The 17,280-nt window shown below is 45.1% G+C and overlaps 1 protein-coding gene across 2 annotated transcripts in view; it reads right to left on the bottom strand.

Moving 5' to 3' along the window:
* Positions 1 to 17,280, bottom strand: part of rnf103 (ring finger protein 103) — a 75,910-nt gene that overhangs the window by 45,912 nt on the left and 12,718 nt on the right. The window contains exons 2-4 of one of the 2 annotated variants that reach the window (XM_038793291.1): positions 13,144 to 13,283; positions 10,735 to 10,850; positions 2,744 to 4,770 (exon numbers count right to left, since the gene is read on the bottom strand). In XM_038793291.1, the coding sequence (XP_038649219.1) occupies positions 3,228 to 4,770; positions 10,735 to 10,850; positions 13,144 to 13,283 (1,799 nt within the window). In that variant the 3' untranslated portion in view covers positions 2,744 to 3,227. Of the gene's footprint in view, positions 1 to 2,743; positions 4,771 to 10,734; positions 10,851 to 13,143; positions 13,284 to 17,280 lie in introns of those variants that run through there. The other variant, XM_038793293.1, reaches the window with a different exon arrangement.

The raw sequence follows: 17,280 nt of genomic DNA, 5'->3' as shown, positions 1-17,280 counted from the left end.
TGTAGTTTTATAGCACCGAGACAGGCTGGCGAAGAGAAGGAGGAAGAAATCAGAGGTTTGAAGTGGCAAGCTTAATAGACAGCTAGACCAGCCAATTCTTGAATGAGAGTTGATTGAGCAGAGGAACAGGAGAAGACCATTCAGCCACTCAAGCATGTACCATCATTCAATCATAAGAATTAGGAGGCAATTCAGCCCTTCGAGCCTGCTCCGCCGTTCAAACAGATCATGGCTGATCCCTTCCTGGTCTCAAAGCTACCCCACCCCCATGTTCTATCTCCCTTAACACAATCGACTAACAAGAAAACAATCAATCTCAAATTTAAAATTATTAATGAAGCTAGCATCTGTTGCTTCGAGAGTTCCACACTTTGATCATTCTTTAAGGGACAAAGTGATTCCCAATTTCTCGCCAGGATGCTGGACCCTAATTTTAAGGTTATATCCTCGTATGCAAATTATCTCACCAATTAACTACATATATTACTCTTACTCTTGTCTTTTATTGCCTAACAAACCCCAAACTAGGTCAATAATTTGCCAATTCCATGAGCTTCAGCTGTGGACAGCACAGTGGTTAGCACTGTTGCTTTACAGTTCCAGGGCCCCAGATTTGATTCCCGACATGGGTCACTGTCTGTGTGAAGCCTGCACATTCTTCCCATGGCTGTGCGGGTTTCCTCCGGGGGCTAGTTTCCTCCCACAAGTCCCGAAAGACGTGCGGTTAGGTAATTATTTGGACATTCTGAATTCTCCCTCAGTGTACCTGAACAGGCACCAGAGCTTGTAAGAGCAAGTAAGCCAATACAAGTCAGCATGCACGTGTGAATACAACTTGGGAAGTACACAGACAGCAGTGTTTTGGACAGTGTCGTTTAATAGCACCGAGACAGGCTGGTGAAGAGAAGGTTCGAAGTAACTTCATTGCTGTGTTAATGTAAGCCTACTTGTGACAAAGATTATTATAAGGAAGATTATTTAGTTTCTTGCAGCGAACTTTATTGAACGCCTGCTGGAAGTTCATATGAACTACATTAGGGATCTAACCTTTGGTTTCCTCTCCCTGTAAAAGTTTTGAGCCTAAAACAGAGCTAGAGGAGCCTCATCTTCTAATGATAATGCTATTTGTTTGAGAAATATCAACTGATAGAACAGATAAATATGCAAGGGCATATTTATTATATTAATGTTGCAATGAATGAGAAATTCTGAAAACACCATTGTTTACATTCTGCAAGAACAAACTAGCTCAGTCACCCATCAATAATGGTGTTCACTGTGCATTAAAATATAAAAGCAAATTACTGCGGATGCTGGAATCTGAAACAAAAGAGAAAATGCTGGAAATCTCAGGTCTGGCAGCATCTGTAGGGAGATAAAAGAGCTAACGCTTTTGAGTCCGATGGCTCTTTGTCAAAGCTGTGTCTTCACTGTGCATTCAAAAGGGACAATGCTGGAAAATCTCAGCAGGTCTGGCAGCATCTGTAGGGAGAGAAAAGAGCTAACGTTTCGAGTCTGATGACTCTTTGTCAAAGCTTTTCTCTCCCTACAGATGCTGCCAGACCTGCTGAGATTTTCCAGCATTGTCCCTTTCGTTTCAGATTCCAGCACCCGCAGTAATTTGCTTTTATTTACTGTGCATTCACCTGTTTTCCTGCAGCCCACATCACCTTTCTCAACAGTCCCGTCCAGCTCACTGACCATCCCCACTCACCACCTCCCTCACCGAAACATAGGAATTAGGAGCAGGAGGCAATTCAGCCCTTCGAGCCATTCAATCAGATCATGGCGGATCTCTTCCTGGTCTCAAAGCCACCTCCCCACCTGTTCCACATTAAACTCCCATCTGCCAAATTTTGGCCCAATCTCCTAGCCCATTTATATCGGTCTGTAAAACCCGTGGAGTGAGTGAAGGAAAGGTAGCAGCAAACAGTAGGGAAGCTGCTAATAGGGGGCGGTGGAAAGAGTTGGTAAATGGAAGTTAAGTTTTGTACGTTATTAAACTGTACACTTGGCATAATGTGCAGTTACTCATTGTTTATCTTTTATATTATCTTTAATAATTATTTTTTGAAGATGCCTTTTTGAAGAAATTCATTGCACTGCATCCCATCAGTATTTATAAATTCTACTTGTGGTCTGATTAGGATTTTCCAATATCCCAATAGCCTTCACTATTTTTCTAGTAAATACTACTGCCCAAGAGCATAGTTTCATCTTCTGTTGCATTTACAACATCACAACATCTGATCCACAAGATCCATGCAATCCATGGTTGAAATCTTCCAATTCACATTGGCACCACCACGTCAGAAAACAGCATGCTTACCTGGTTATATTTAAAAAGGATTCAACTTCTGATGCAGCCTCTCTGAAGAACCCACTCAGTCCAAGAATCTGCTTACGGTCTATGAAGAGGATCAGTGGAGACGACATGCTCTCCGGAGTGGGGCAGTGTGCGCGTGCGTGCGCAAAGGAATTAATCAGGTCGGAAGCGGGGTTGTAGAGTTAGAGGGCGATGAGTAAAGAATACAAGTAACTCGGTAGTATCTCATTAAGATACATTAAGTAAATAGGATTAAAAAAGCACAATAAGCATCTTAATAATAATGGGTTCCCTAATCTTTGTGTGACATGTTTTTCAGAGCGACCCATAGTGTTATTGCACAATTCATTAACTGCACTGGAGGCGGTCAGTTTTCTTGAACCTTCTTTTAAAAAAAAGCTTCAAAATGAACAGATGCATATTACACTTTTTTTTTTAATTGACTCCTTTTACAATAAGCAGATTTTCACTTCAAAATAATCACGAGCTGTCTGTCCCCAGATCTAGATAAAGAAAATTCTTCTGAATAAAATTATAAATTCATTTAATTTTTTTTTTCTAATAAAGTATATCAAATCAGTAGGTCTTTCTTTTTTGTTCTTAGGTAGATGTCAATTTTAATAGTTGAACATACCGAAACAGAACTAACAAGAATTAGTATGTTACTGTTAAAAAGCATCCAGAAATAAACAAGGCGACTTTATTCGACGCATCAGTAAATGTAGTGTGGTTATATTGTGGATCAGCTCAAATAAAACCTACATAAAACTAAATGTAAACCACAAAAAAGCACAAACATGGAACAACATCACAATACATATTAAACGTTAAGATATTTAAGAGCCTGAAATAGATGTTAATTATTTTTCAGACATCTAGGAAACATTGCTGCTGATTATCCTTATCTAACAAATTGATGCTTCTTTTTATACGAAACCCATCTGCACACGGGGCAGCAGTGTCGCCCTCCTGCCAACCAGACCACAATGCACTGCTGATGGAACACATGACCACAGGGTAGCCCCATTATTAAGCAGCCATTTTTGAAATTTTCCAGGCACACCACGCATTCTGAGCAATGCAGCATGTTATTGGGCCAAGTTGACCAATCTGGCTCATCATCTTCAGTTACACTTGTGTTTCCATGTAGTCTTGGTGTGCTTTGAGAAATACTGCCAGAACTTCTCTCACCAGCACTGCTTTCTTCATTAGTTTGTACCTTTCCTTCAGCGGGCAACAGGCGTGCACTTGACTCTTCATTATCACTTACCCCTGATTTATTACACATTACGTCGTGGTTTTCACTTTCAGAATCACTATCAGTCTCATGGCAACTTTCACTTATTTCATCTTCAGAATGCCCTGCAACACATTTAAATCGCCATGTTGGGAGGTTCTTTATGTAATCTGTTGGTATCAATGGGTGCAGCCATAGGTCTGGGAATGCAAGTCTCTCCAGCAACAAATCAGGATCTTCCTCCCAATCCAAAGTGTGAGGGTAATGCTGAAATGAAGCAATTGGATGGAACAAATAGCTTGTATACCAATCCCACAGACTTGACAGCCACTCAAGGTTATTAACATTTACTTCATCATCATTATTATTACGTCTCCTTTTTTTCTCAAAGTAATCTATTAGCAAACCATGGCCCAGGTATGTGCTGAGAAACAGTGCCGGATGGGATGAGTAGAAAGTCCAGTCAGCTCGTACCCAAGAAGCCAAAGTGGTTGTGTTGGCATACCTCAAAAATTTTAAACTATATTCATAAAAACTTTCCAAATATGGTAACTGAAGAAATCCAATTATAGGTAGCCAGGACATTATTAATAAGGAGTTATAAGTTCCAAGTGTGCTTATAAGAACCACAAATCGTTTTATTGTAGCACCTTGTGTTATGAACAAGTCCATCCATGCCATTAAGTTAACCAAAACTAAACTTAAGACAAATAGATCATTTACTTCAGGCTGCAATGATCGAAGGAATACATCCATTGCATGATGTGATATAAACTCCCCTGTAGTGTTCCCGTATTTATAGATTCCTTCAGGAGTTTTCACTATATATGCTGGGAACTGATGTACACCAATCTCCTTCATGCGAATGTCATTGTTCCATTTCTGGACATCAACAAATATGAATTCCACACGACCTGTAAACTTGACACTGAGAACAGAGTAGAATGCAGGCGGTTGGTCCAGGTTTGCAAACAAGTACATCTTTACAAGATACCGGTCACTTTTGTTCCATTCTTCCATTAACTGATCAGTGCTTCGGATCGTTTTGATCCGAGATGCCACATGTGCATTTATCCATTTAAAAATATGCTCCACTTCAATCCTGCGGCCACTGTACTCCTTTAGCATCACTTTTCCTTTTGAAGTGTTAGTCTGCGGAATGGACATTATGAGTGTGGATTTCATCCACCCTCTTTTGCTACAGTACCTGTAGAATAAAAGCAGATAGAAAAGTGAATCAGTTTTTAAAATTATATGCACACCTTAAACAGAGAAATAGCAACTGCAAAATGATTTGTAAATGGAGCTTACATTCGGGAATGATGACTATGCTTCTAAGTAGCTGCTTGAACAGTGAAAATATCATATGGTTGACACAGGGCATGAGAAGAGTTAGGAAAAGTTATCAAAGGTATGATTTAAAAGAGGAGGCACTGGGAGATGCAGGAGAGAGGTAGTTAGATGAGAAATTGTGGATTTAACAGCCAAACCAACATAAGCCAGCAACAGCAGCAGGGGGTGAAGATAGGATACAGGTAATTTGTGAAATAATCTTTATTGTCACAAGTAGGCTTACATTAACACTGCAATTAAGTTACTTTGAAAAGCCCCTAGTCGCCACATTCCGGCACCTGTTCGGTTACACTGAGGGAGAATTCAGAATGTCCAAATTACCTAACAGCGCATCTTTCGGGACTTGTGGGAGGAAACCAGAGCACCCGGAGGAAACCCACACAGACACGGGGAAAACATGCAGACTCCGCACAGACAGTGACCCAAGCCGGGAATCGAACCTGGGACACGGGCACTGTGAAGCCATAGTGCTAACCACTGTGCTACACATGAAGAAATTGGGTCCAGGTATTAAGAAAAAGTGTGGAAAACGATTTAACGAACAGTAAGCCTGAATTAGAGGCAGAGGTAAGCAGCTTTTGTGCAGAGAGGATCTGGGGATTGAAATTCTGCTCTGGGTCAACAGGATGGCGAGGTTTCCTGCAGCTGTCTCAGCAGGGGGAAAGATGGAATCAGTGGCAGGGTGCAGAATTCAGGCAGAGATTGAAAATGACAGTTGGCGTTTTCAGTATTCATTTGCAGGAAATTTTGATTCATTTACGATAACGGGTCTGATAACAGAAGTTATTGAGGTTAAAGGAAGCAGAGAAGAGCTTGATTAACAGCGTACCTGTGAATCATAGAATCCCTGCAGTGCAGAAGGAAGCCATTCGGCCCATCATGTCTGCGCCGATCCTTCAAAAGAGCACCGTACCAAGACCCATGTCCCCCAGCCTATCCCGATAACCCCACCTAACGTTTGGACACCAAGGAGCAATTTTAGCATGGCCAATCCACCTAACCTGCACATCTTTGGACCTTGAAAGAAAACCGGAGGGGCCAGAGGAAACCCAGGCAAACACAGGGAGAACGTGTCAACTCCACACACACAATCACCCAAGATTGGAAACGAACCGCGTCCCTGGGCCTGAGGCAGCAGTGCTAACCACTGTGCTGCCTGGTGGAAGCTGATTTTTCTTCAGCTAGGTTGACCATATCAAACACTGCAGAGATGGGGGGGGGGGGGGGGGGGGGGGGGGGGGGGGGAGTGGGTGTGTCACACCATGGTCATAGATATGGAGGATGTTATTTGTGCCGTTGTATGGTCATTTATTGTTATAGGCCTGGTTCATCTTTGACAATGAAGTAAGTTAAATTGACAAAGAGCCATAAATAGATGTGACCTTCCTTTGGTTTCCATGGAATTTAAATCAACCTCCAGTGTTGAAAGAAATTCTTCATTGTAAATTTAAAATGCACATTTCATATTAAGGTGACTCATGATTTAGAAACGTTAATATCCAAAGCTCACAGTCAGTGTTACTACTGATCAAGAGCAAGTTTTTAGCAAAGAACGGCTAAACTATGATCCTTACATGAAAATAACCCTTTGGAAGGAACCATTAAAAATATATAGGGAATCTGCAGTAGTTACCATGTCAATTATATTTTTTTAAAATATTTCAGATTCCTGCTGTACAGCACAATATAAATCATCTACATCATTGAATAGGAAACATAAATAACCAAACTTAATTAACACCCACATTTATATTAAAAATGGAACACTTTACAATTTGGAGGCAACGCCCAAGATTAAATAAACAGTGCTACGGTCAGAGAAGATTTCACCTGGTGTCTCAATTTGGAGGCAACGCCCAAGATTAAATAAACAGTGCTACGGTCAGAGAAGATTTCACCTGGTGTCTCAGTACTGATGATGGGATAAAACACAAGTACTACTGCTAATAGTGCAAGGGTCATTTCCACATAAGTCACAATAGAGCTGGCCTCTCAGACATCTTACACAAGACAGTAGAATACTTTTAGTATCCCTTTCCTCTCCTCACTATAAAAGAATGCCAGTCATTGTGCAAGAATGATTGCAGTAACTGCACATGCACAATCTGATGTTACCAAATCTTTCACAAAAGTGACCAGATTCAGCAGGGAAAAGTTTTTTGTTACAAGTGGAAACAGTACGGGGAGGGAGGGTAAATAGCCCCCCTATTCGGCTGGTCACATGGAATGTTAGGGGGCTGAATGGGCCGGTCAAGCAGGCCCGGGTGGTCGCACATTTAAAGGGGCTGGGGCGGATATGGCTATGCTCCAGGAGACACACCTTAGGGTGGCGGATCAGGTAAGGTTGAGAAAGGGGCGGGTTGGGCAAGTGTTCCATTCGGGGTTGGATGCGAAGAACCGGGGGGTGGTGATTTTGGTGGGGAAGAGTATGTCGTTTGTGGCGTCGAGTGTGGTGGCGGATAGTTGTGGCAGATATGTGATGGTGAGCGGTAGGCTCCAAGGAGAGCGGGTGGTGCTGGTTAATGTGTACGCCCCAAATTGGGACGATGCAGGCTTTATGCGGCGCATGCTGGGCCGGATTCCAGACCTCGAGATGGGGGATTTAATAATGGGAGGGGATTTTAACACAGTGCTGGACCCAGCACTAGATCGCTCCAGGTCCAGGATGGGTAAGAGGCCGGTGGCGGCCACAGTGCTGAGGGGGTTCATGGACCAGATGGGAGGGGTGGATCCTTGGAGGTTTATGAGGCCGGGGGCCAGGGAGTTTTCGTTCTTCTCCCACATCCACAAGGCTTACTCCCGGATTGACTTTTTTGTCTTCAGCAGGGCGTTGATTCCGAGGGTGGTAGGCGCGGAATATTCGGCGATAGCCATCTCAGATCACGTCCCGCATTTGGTGGTTCTAGAGCTGGGGTGGGGAGGGATCAACGCCCGCTGTGGAGGTTAGAGGTGGGGCTGCTGTCGGACGAGGAGGTATGCGGGCGGGTCCGGAGGTGCATAAAGGGGTATTTAGAAACTAATGATAATGGGGAGATGCAGGTGGGGGTGATCTGGGAGGCGCTGAAGGCAGTGGTTAGGGGGGAGCTGATTTCCATCAGGGCATACAGGGAGAGGGGGGAGAAAAGGGAGGGGGAGAGGTTGGTGGAAGAAATGGTGAGGGTGGATAGGAGGTACACGGAGGTCCCGGAGGAAGGGCTATTGAGGAAGCGTCATAGTCTCCAGTTTGATATATTGACCACCAGGGAAGTGGAGGCGCAGTGGAGGAGGGCACAAGGGGCGGTATACGAATACGGGGAGAAGGCGAGTCGGATGCTGGCACACCAGCTCCGGAAGCGGGAGGCGGCGAGGGAGATAGGGGGAGTTAGGGATGGAGGAGGGAGTCTGGTGCGGAGTGCAAGGGGCATTAACGGAGTGTTCAGGACCTTCTATGAGGAGTTATACCGGTCAGTGCCCCCAGGGGAGGAAGGAGGAATGAACCGCTTTTTGGGTAAGCTGGAGTTCCCGAGAGTGGAGGAGGAGCAGGTGGAGGGTCTGGGGAGCCAGTTGAGCTGGAGGAGCTGGTTAATGCAATGGGGAGCATGCAGTCCGGGAAGGCACCGGGACCCAATGGGTTCCCGGTTGGAATTTATAAGAAGTTTTCAGACCTGCTGGGCCCGCTGCTAGTGAGGACCTTGAATGAGGCAAGGGAGGGAGGGGGGGGCTTTGCCCCCGACAATGTCCAGGGCGTTGATCTCATTGATTCTGAAGCGGGATAAGGACCCTCTTCAGTGTCGATCATATAGGCTGATTTTGCTCCTCAATGAGGATGCGAAACTGCTGGCCAAGATATTGGCCAGTTGGGTGGAGGATGTGGTGCCGCAGGTTATTCACGAGGATCAAACGGCTTTTGTGAAGGGGAGGCAGTTGAATGTTAATGTGCGGAGGCTTCTCAATGTCATAATGATGCCAGCGGAGATAGTGGCGTCGATGGATGCGGAGAAGGCCTTTGACAGGGTGGAGGGTGATGCCTTTGGGAGGGTTTGAAGAGGTTCGGGTTTGGTATGGGATTTATTAGGTGGGTGAGGCTGTTGTATGATGCCCCGGTGGCTAGTGTGGTGACGAATGGGAGGAGGTCGGAGAACTTTCGGTTGTACCGGGGGACGAGGCAGGGGTGCCCCCTGTCTCCCCTGCTGTTTGTGTTGGCGATCGAACCCCGGGCCATGGCGCTGAGGAAATCGAGGAACATAGGGGGATAGTGCGGGGGGAGCATCGGCTGTCGTTGTACACTGACGATTTATTGTTGTACGTGGCAGACCTGGTGGGGGGGATGCCAGAGGTGATGAGGATTCTTGGGGAGTTCGGGGACTTCTCGGAGTATAAGCTCAACGTGGGGAAGAGTGAGCTGTTCGTGGTGCATTCGGGGGACCAGAAGAGAGAGATAGGGGAGCTTCCGCTGAAAAGGGCAGAGAGGAGCTTCAGATAGCTGGGGGAGGGGGCGGCATGGAAGAGGTTGGAGGTGGTGTCCTGTGTGGGCACCAGCCTAGAGGCGCTGGTGATGGCGCCGTTGCCGCTCCCCCCCAGCAAGGTATTCTATGAGCCGGTAGTGGTGGCTATCCTCAAAATCTGGGGGCAGTGGAGACGGCATAGGGCGGAGGTGAAGGCTTCAGTTTGGTCCCCGATACGGGGGAACCACAGGTTTGTACCAGGGAGGATGGACGGAGGGTTTCTGAGCTGGCACAGGGCAGGTATCAGGCGGATGGGGGACCTCTTTCTCGATAGGAAGTTTGCAACCTTAGATGAGTTGGAGGGGAGGTGGGGTCTCCCCCCACAGAATACCTTCAGGTATATGCAGATTAGGGCGTTTGTTAGGCGGCAGGTGGCGGAGTTTCCACTGTTGCCGCCAAGGGGGGTTCAGGACAGGGTGCTCTTGGGGACGTGGGTCGGTGAGGGGAGGATCTCGGCAATCTACCACGTGATGCAGGAGGGGGAGGAGTCCTCGGTGGAAGAGCTGAAAGAGAAGTGTGAGGAGGAGCTGGGAGAGGAGATCGATGAGGGGACGTGGGCGGATGCCTTGGGGAGTGTGAATTCCCCCTCCTCTTGCGTGCGGCTTAGTTTAATCCAACTAAAAGGTGCTGCATAGGGCGCATATGCCTGGGACAAGGCTGAGCCGGTTCTTTGGGGGAGAGGGCAGGTGTAGCAGGTGTTCGGGGAGCCCAGCAAACCACACCCACATGTTCTGGGCGTGTCCTGCATTGGAGGGGTGTTGCGAGGACCTTGTCAAGGGTGTTTGGCTCCAGGGTGGAGCCGGGCTGGGGGCTCGCAATTTTCGGGGTAGCATCGGAGCCAGGAGTGCAGGAGGCGAAAGAGGGCGGTATTCTGGCCTTTGTGTCCCTGGTAGCCCAGCGCAGGATTCTTTTACAGTGGAAGGATGCGAAGCCCCCAAGCGCGGAATCCTGGATCAACGACATGGCTGGGTTCATCACACTGGAGATGGTCAAGTTTGCCCTAAGGGGGTCGGTGCAAGGGTTCTTCCAGCGGTGGTAGCCGTTTCTAGACTTCCTGGCGGAGCATTAGGGAGTGGTCAACTTCAGCAGCAACCCGGGGGGGGTTACTTGTTCGCTATGGGGGATGGGTGTGTGGTTTCATGCTCATTATTTTTGTTAATTTATTGCTTTTGTATGGGGGGGGGTTACTGTTTTTCTTTGTTTTGTTGGTTAAAATTTGTTGAAAATTTGAATAAAAATTATTTTTAAAAAACAAATGGAAACAGTTCTGTAACATAATTATTGTTCACGGACAGAATACAAACAGGCCACTAACCAGACTATATAAAACTTACCTGGGGTCATTGGAACAATTGAAAGCTCCTGTACGTATACCAAACTGGGACACTTTCTTCACCATCTTGTGCCATTGATTCTTGCACAATAAAGGTTCTTTATCCTTAGCTACAACCTGTGAAATAACTTGAGGTTATTATAAAACAAGTAGCCTTGCTATTATCCAGAACTGCAACCTAATCTGCAAATGCCATTTACCAATTCAGAAATCACATGGCATATCATTACTCAGTGACAGAATGGATTCAGGTTTATGACCCACGTTGCTGAGTTTGGAAATGCAGAGGACAATGGGGTGGGAGTGCTGAGAAAGAAAGGCAAGTGTCAAATGTAGTGAAAGTAATGCATTTACTCCTTGCTGATGTTTAAAGTGAATGAACTACTCAAGGATGTGGTGGAGGCAAGGCCAATTGAGGTTTTCAAAGAAAAATTGGATCATTGTCCGAAAAGGAATATTTGCAGTGCCATGCGGAAAAGACAAGGGAATGGCAATGGTGAATTGTTCCTTCAGAGGAGCTGCTCAGGCATGAACGACAAGCCTGAATAGCCTTCTTCTGTGCTGCAACTATTCTATGATGCTATCCCCTAGTCTGTTTACTTATTTAAAGTAATTGCTATTCTCCCCTTAAAACATTGAAGGAAATGCAAAACACGCTGCGTGTGACAGCACAAAAAGATCTGTGAAAGGGCTGTTCCATGTTTCCTATGCAGATTGCAGCATAGATTGTCACAATTCATGATTTTGACCGTATATACAAATTGATAATTCATATTAAATGGGCCCTAGAAAAAAATTACTGACGAAATCTACTCCAACTGCATTAGGAACTAAGGAATTAAGAATGGCCCTGACCACACATCCAAATACAGGCTTTGTAATCTCAGCTCTCAGTATACCCAACATCCCTTCAATAGATGGAGCTAAAACATATATACCAAACAAATGAAAAATTGCACTCAAGGTGAAATTGGTGGTGCATTTCTAGGGATGGCTTTAGATTACATTTTCAATTTTAGCAGATCAATCACTGATCCTAAATTTAGTTCAGTCATTCACCCACATTCAAGACTGATCTCTGAAATCAATTCAAAGATACTGCCATGCATCAAAGTTCATGATGACACTGCCCCTCTCATTTCCTCTGTTAATTCTGACACTACTTTTCTGCCTGATCCATAAAAAAATATTTTTACTTCTGCCCCTTCCCCATTTTCCTCCACCCCATTTCCTCCGGAATTCATGATTCTTAGGTGTATAAATCAGATTGTAATGCTCTGCAATATTATTGTGTACTTTCCTTCAGTGTAGTCTACTTTCTAAACACACTCCCATGGCCCTCTTGTTTGGTGTTGGGGTAATCAAATCCTACCGATATCAGTCTGCTGGAAGAGGAAGGGTATCTTGCTCATGCCGTCATTGCCATACTCTTGGACTTTTTCCATTAAGGTATTTCAAAATGTAATTTAGGTTTTAAGAAACTTAACTACTCGTATCAGTTAACGTTGCCTTCTCCTTATTTTCCTCACCTGAACACATCACTTTAAACTTTGCTGCATTGATTTTCATCTGCAATGAGACTGCACATTTTACAGACTGTTGCTGTTTTCTCCAGATCAAGGTTTGGTGTTATGTTTTGTTAGAGGAAACGTGGAAGGGCTATACAAAATAAAAGATAAAAGAGTGAAGGGGCCTGGGGGTATTGGTTCACAAACCTTTGCAGGTAGCAGGGCAGGTTGAGTTCAAAACACTGGTTTGGCCTCAACTGAAATTTTGGTATCACATTTTAAGAAGAATGTAAAGGCAAAGGAGAGGGTGCAAAAAGGTATTAAAATAATGGTTCCAGGGATGAGCAACTTCACTGATGTGGTTAGACTGGCAAAATTTGCACTGGTCCAATTAAGTTTCTGAATGGTAAGCCATAGGATGTTGTTGACAGGGGAATTGCCATTGAAAGAAAATGGTTAGATTTTTTTCTTGTTGGAGATGGTCACTGCCTGGTACTTAGGTGCCACAAATGCTGCTCATCACTTATCAGCCCAAACCTCAACATTGTCGAGATCTTGCTGCATGTAAGCATGGGCTGCTTCAGTATCAGAGGAGCTGTGAATTGTACTGAACACTCTGCAATCATCTGTGAACATTTATTCTTCAGACCTTATGATGGATGGAAGGTCATTGATGAAACAGTTGAAGATTGGGTCTAGACACTAGCCTGAGGAGCAGCTGCAGTGGCCTCCTCAGACTGATACTTAGCTACTCCAGTTCATGCACTTCTTGAAACAGCAATAACAATTCCCCATTAAATTTAGTTTGCCCTTCATACATTTCCATCAATTTTTTAAAAATCAAGTGTTTAAAAATTTCAGAGGCCCGAAAAGAGCTTTTTGCAAAATATAAAAGTAATTACTTGGACCAGCCAGATCCCATCTTTAGTGTCTTCCACTTGCTCGTAGAAATGCATCTCACCACTAAAGTTGGTGCTGGAGGTAGATTCTGATGCTTCTTCTTCCCGAAGTGCAGAATAAAGTTCACCCTCCATCAAATCACCTGGGGTAACAAATACACCCAATAAGGTTCAAAATCACCACAGTATATTAGACATTTAAGACAGTAGAATTATGTGGCAAGTATGTGTGGTTACTCTTTCTGAACATTTAAAATTAATTTCAAAAGATGCTTTTTATTTTCCAGAAAGTGCTTTGGTGATGTCCCCAGGTTGTGAAAATGCTTGCTTTTAAAAAAATTCAATTGGGGCTGTGGGGGAGAAATCTGGCATTTATTATTACCTCACTACCCAGAAGAATAGCAGAATTTACATCCTGATGAAGGCTCTCTGAAATTGCTATTATTAATGTTCAATTTTTCTGTTTTTTAAATATTTGTTTGGATTGGATTTTTTTATGGTCACGTTTACCGAGGTACTGAAAAGTACTGTTCTGCATACAGTCCAAACATATCATTCCAAACATGAAAAAAAGCATGATGACAAAGCTTTGACAGAGTCATCGGACTCGAAATGTTAGCTCTTTTCTCTCCCTACAGATGCTGCCAGACTTGCTGAGATTTTCCAGCATTTTCCCTTTCATCTTTGTATCCTCATTGGCTGCAGGTGGACTGGGGAATAGCTAATGTGGTACTGTTGTTTAAGAAAGGTAGCAGGGATAATCCAGGAATCTATAGGCCGGAGATCCTCACATCAGTAGTAGGTAAATTATTGGAGAGAATTCTCGGACAGGATTTATACTCATTTGGAAAGATGGACTAATTACTGATAGACAGCATGGTTTTGTGGAGGCGAGATCGTGCCTCACTAACTTGATCGAGTTTTTTGAGGAGGCTTGATGAGGGGAGGATGGTGGATGTTGTTTACATAGACTTCAATAAAGCCTTTGACAAGGTGTCTCTTGGCAAACTGCTACAAAAGGTGAAGTCACACGGGATCAGAGGAGAGGTGACAAGATGGATACAGAACTGGCTCAGTCACAGAAGGCAGGGGGTAGCAGTAGAAGGGTGTTTTTCTAAATTGAAGTTTTGTGACTAGTGGTGTTCCACAGGGATTTGTGCTGGGGACTTTGTTGTTTGTAGTATACATAAACGATTTGGAGGAAAATGTAGCTGGTCTGATTAGTAAGTTCATGGATGACACCAAGATTGGTGGACTGGCAGATGGTGTTGAGGACTGACAGAGAATACAGCAGGACATAGATAGGTTGGAGACTTGGGCAGAGAAATGGCAAATGGAGTTTTATCCGGACAAATGTGAGATAATGCATTTTGGTAAGTCTAACAGAGAAGGGAAATATACCGCAAATGGCAAAATCCTTGGGAATATAGAAAGTCAGAGAGATCTAGGCGTGCAGGTCCACAGATCTTTGAAAGTGGCAACACACGTGGACAAGGTAGTCAAGAAAGCACACGGAATGTTTGCCTTCATTGGACAGGACATCGAGTATAAAAACTGGCAAGTCATGCTCCAGTTGTATAGAACCTTGGTACTGCCGCACTTGGAATATTACGCACAATTCAGGTCGCCACACTACCAAAAGGATGTGGAGGCTCTGGAGAGGGTGCAGAGGAGGTTTACCAGGATATTGCCTGGTCTGGAGGGTTCATAGAATTTACAGTGCAGAAGGAGGCCATTCGGCCTTGAGTCTGCACCGGCTCTTGGAAAGAGGACCCTACCCAAGGTCAACTCCTCCACCCTATCCCCATAACCCAGTAACCCCACCCAATACTAAGGGCAATTTTGGACACTAAGGGCAATTTATCATGGCCAATCCACCTAACCTGCACATCTTTGGACTGTGGGAGGAAACCAGAGCACCCGGAGGAAACCCACGCACACGGGGAGGATGTGCAGACTCCGCACAGACAGTGACCCAAGCCGGAATCGAAACTGGGACCCTGGAGTTGTGAAGCAATTATGCTATCCACAATGCTACCGTGCTGCGTGGAAAGGCTGAATATACTCGGACTGTTTTCATTAGAACGACGGAGGTTGAGGGGCGACCTGATTGAGGTCTACAAGATTATGAGGGGCACGGATAGAGTGGATGGGCAGACACTCCTTCCCAGGGTGGAAGGGTTAGTCACCAAGGGGCACAGGTTTAAGGTCCGTGGGAAAAGTTTAGAGGAGATTTGCGAGACAGGTACACAGAGGGCGGCGAGTGCCTGGAACGCGCTTTCCAGGGGAGATTGCGGATCAGATACATTAACGCCGTTCAAAAGGCATCTCAACAAATACATGGATAGGATGGGTATAGAAAGATGTGGCACTAGGAAGTGCTGAGAGTTTTGAACAAGAGTGGTATCATGACCGGTACAAGCTTGGAGGGCCAAAGGGCCTGTTCCTGTGCTGTATTGTTCTTTGTATTATAATAATAGTAATAATAAATCTTTATTATTGCCACAGGTAGGCTTACAATGAAGTTACTGTGAAAATCAACTAATCGCCACATCCCAGCACCTATTTCGGGTACAGTGGGAGAATTCAGAATGTCCAAAATACCTAACAGCACGTTTTTCAGGACTTGTGGGAGGAAACCGGAGCACCCAGAGGAAACCCACACAGACACAGGGAGAATGTGCAGGCTCTGCACAGACAGTGACCCAAGCCGGGAATCATACCTGGAACCCTGGAGGTGTGAAGCAATGGTGCTAACCACAGTGCTACCACTGTAATCCCGTGGAAGAGAAAAACAATTCTATGCGATTGTAAGTCTTGCCTGTACCATCAAAAAAGAGCACTTGTGAGATGCGGAGAAGAAACTTGCAAGGAGAGCCAAGAGACGCTAAAATTGCTGCTACAAACCTGGCCAATTTGAAAACTAAGTATATATATTTATAAATTTCAAAACAATACTTATTTTCAAAAAAAGGAAAACCAATGTCAGTTTCTTTAAAAAGTTCAAAATGAACACGTGTTCAAGCTAAAACATGTAGACTATTTTCAGGATCAGAAGCAAAATTATTTAGTAATTAAATATTGTGTTAGGTGATAAAATCTGAAACTCTGGGCACGATTCTCCCCAAAAATATCGAAGTTCATTTGTGTCAGGTTTTTCGGGACATTTCCCGCCAGCTCTGCCGGTGAATTCACCACCGCTATTCAATGACACCGTCACTTTCTTGGGCTCTGGGGAGTTTCTCACTGGTTTAGCCCACACTTCAATTTTTTTAAGCACTGGGGAGTTGAACTCAGATCGGCCACCATTTTGAAAGGGTGCCCTGATCTCTCGGAGCTTGTGGGTCACCCACATCCCCCCCCCCCTCACCCACATATATGGACACTATCTACCCCCCCTCACCCCAAGTGAGGACACCCCACTGTGGAGTCCCTGGGGCTCCCTTTCTTCAGCACCCCTCCCACCCCAACATCCGCTCCCTTCCAGGACCCCCACCAACCACCCTACTTACCTGCCCTCATCCTTCAAACACCCTTCCCCCTTCATTGTCCCCTGATCCTAACACTGCCACCCTGGCACTCAGGCAGTGCTCCTTCTGGCTTGGCAGTGCCATCTGGACACCTTGGCAGTGCCAAGATGCCACCTAGGCAGTGCCAAGATGCCACCTAGGCAGTGCCAAGGGTCCCACATTCCAGGGGAGGGCCAGGGAGCCACCCTGCACTTACCCTGATCACCCAGGGGGCTCCAATAGCCCGGGAGATCCTCTGGGTGCCCTTCCACCTTAAAAACCCAACAAAATTTATTATTGTTTAAAATGTATTTTAGAACAAACGTATGCATGAACAGTAACGTACACACACACACACACAACAACCTCAATCCACAGTTTGTACAAAGTTTACCCCTACCCTCCACATCCCCCGCAATGAACAGTTCCTCAAACATTGTCACGAACAACTGTCACCATGTCTCAAAATCCTCCTCCGACCCCCTCAACTCAAATTAGATTTTTTTTTCGATCCGTAGAAAGTCATACAGGTCCCCCAGCCATGCCACCACCCCCCGGTGGCATATACGACTTTCAATTCAACAAGATCCTTCGCCAGGCAGAGAACTGAAAGCCACAACATTGGCCCACT

Source organism: Scyliorhinus canicula, chromosome 3, assembly GCF_902713615.1.
Source record: "Scyliorhinus canicula chromosome 3, sScyCan1.1, whole genome shotgun sequence".
In the NCBI taxonomy this organism is placed as follows: domain Eukaryota; kingdom Metazoa; phylum Chordata; class Chondrichthyes; order Carcharhiniformes; family Scyliorhinidae; genus Scyliorhinus; species Scyliorhinus canicula.
Note: the sequence above shows the minus strand (reverse complement) of the source record. Positions and strands in the feature narration are given on the sequence as shown.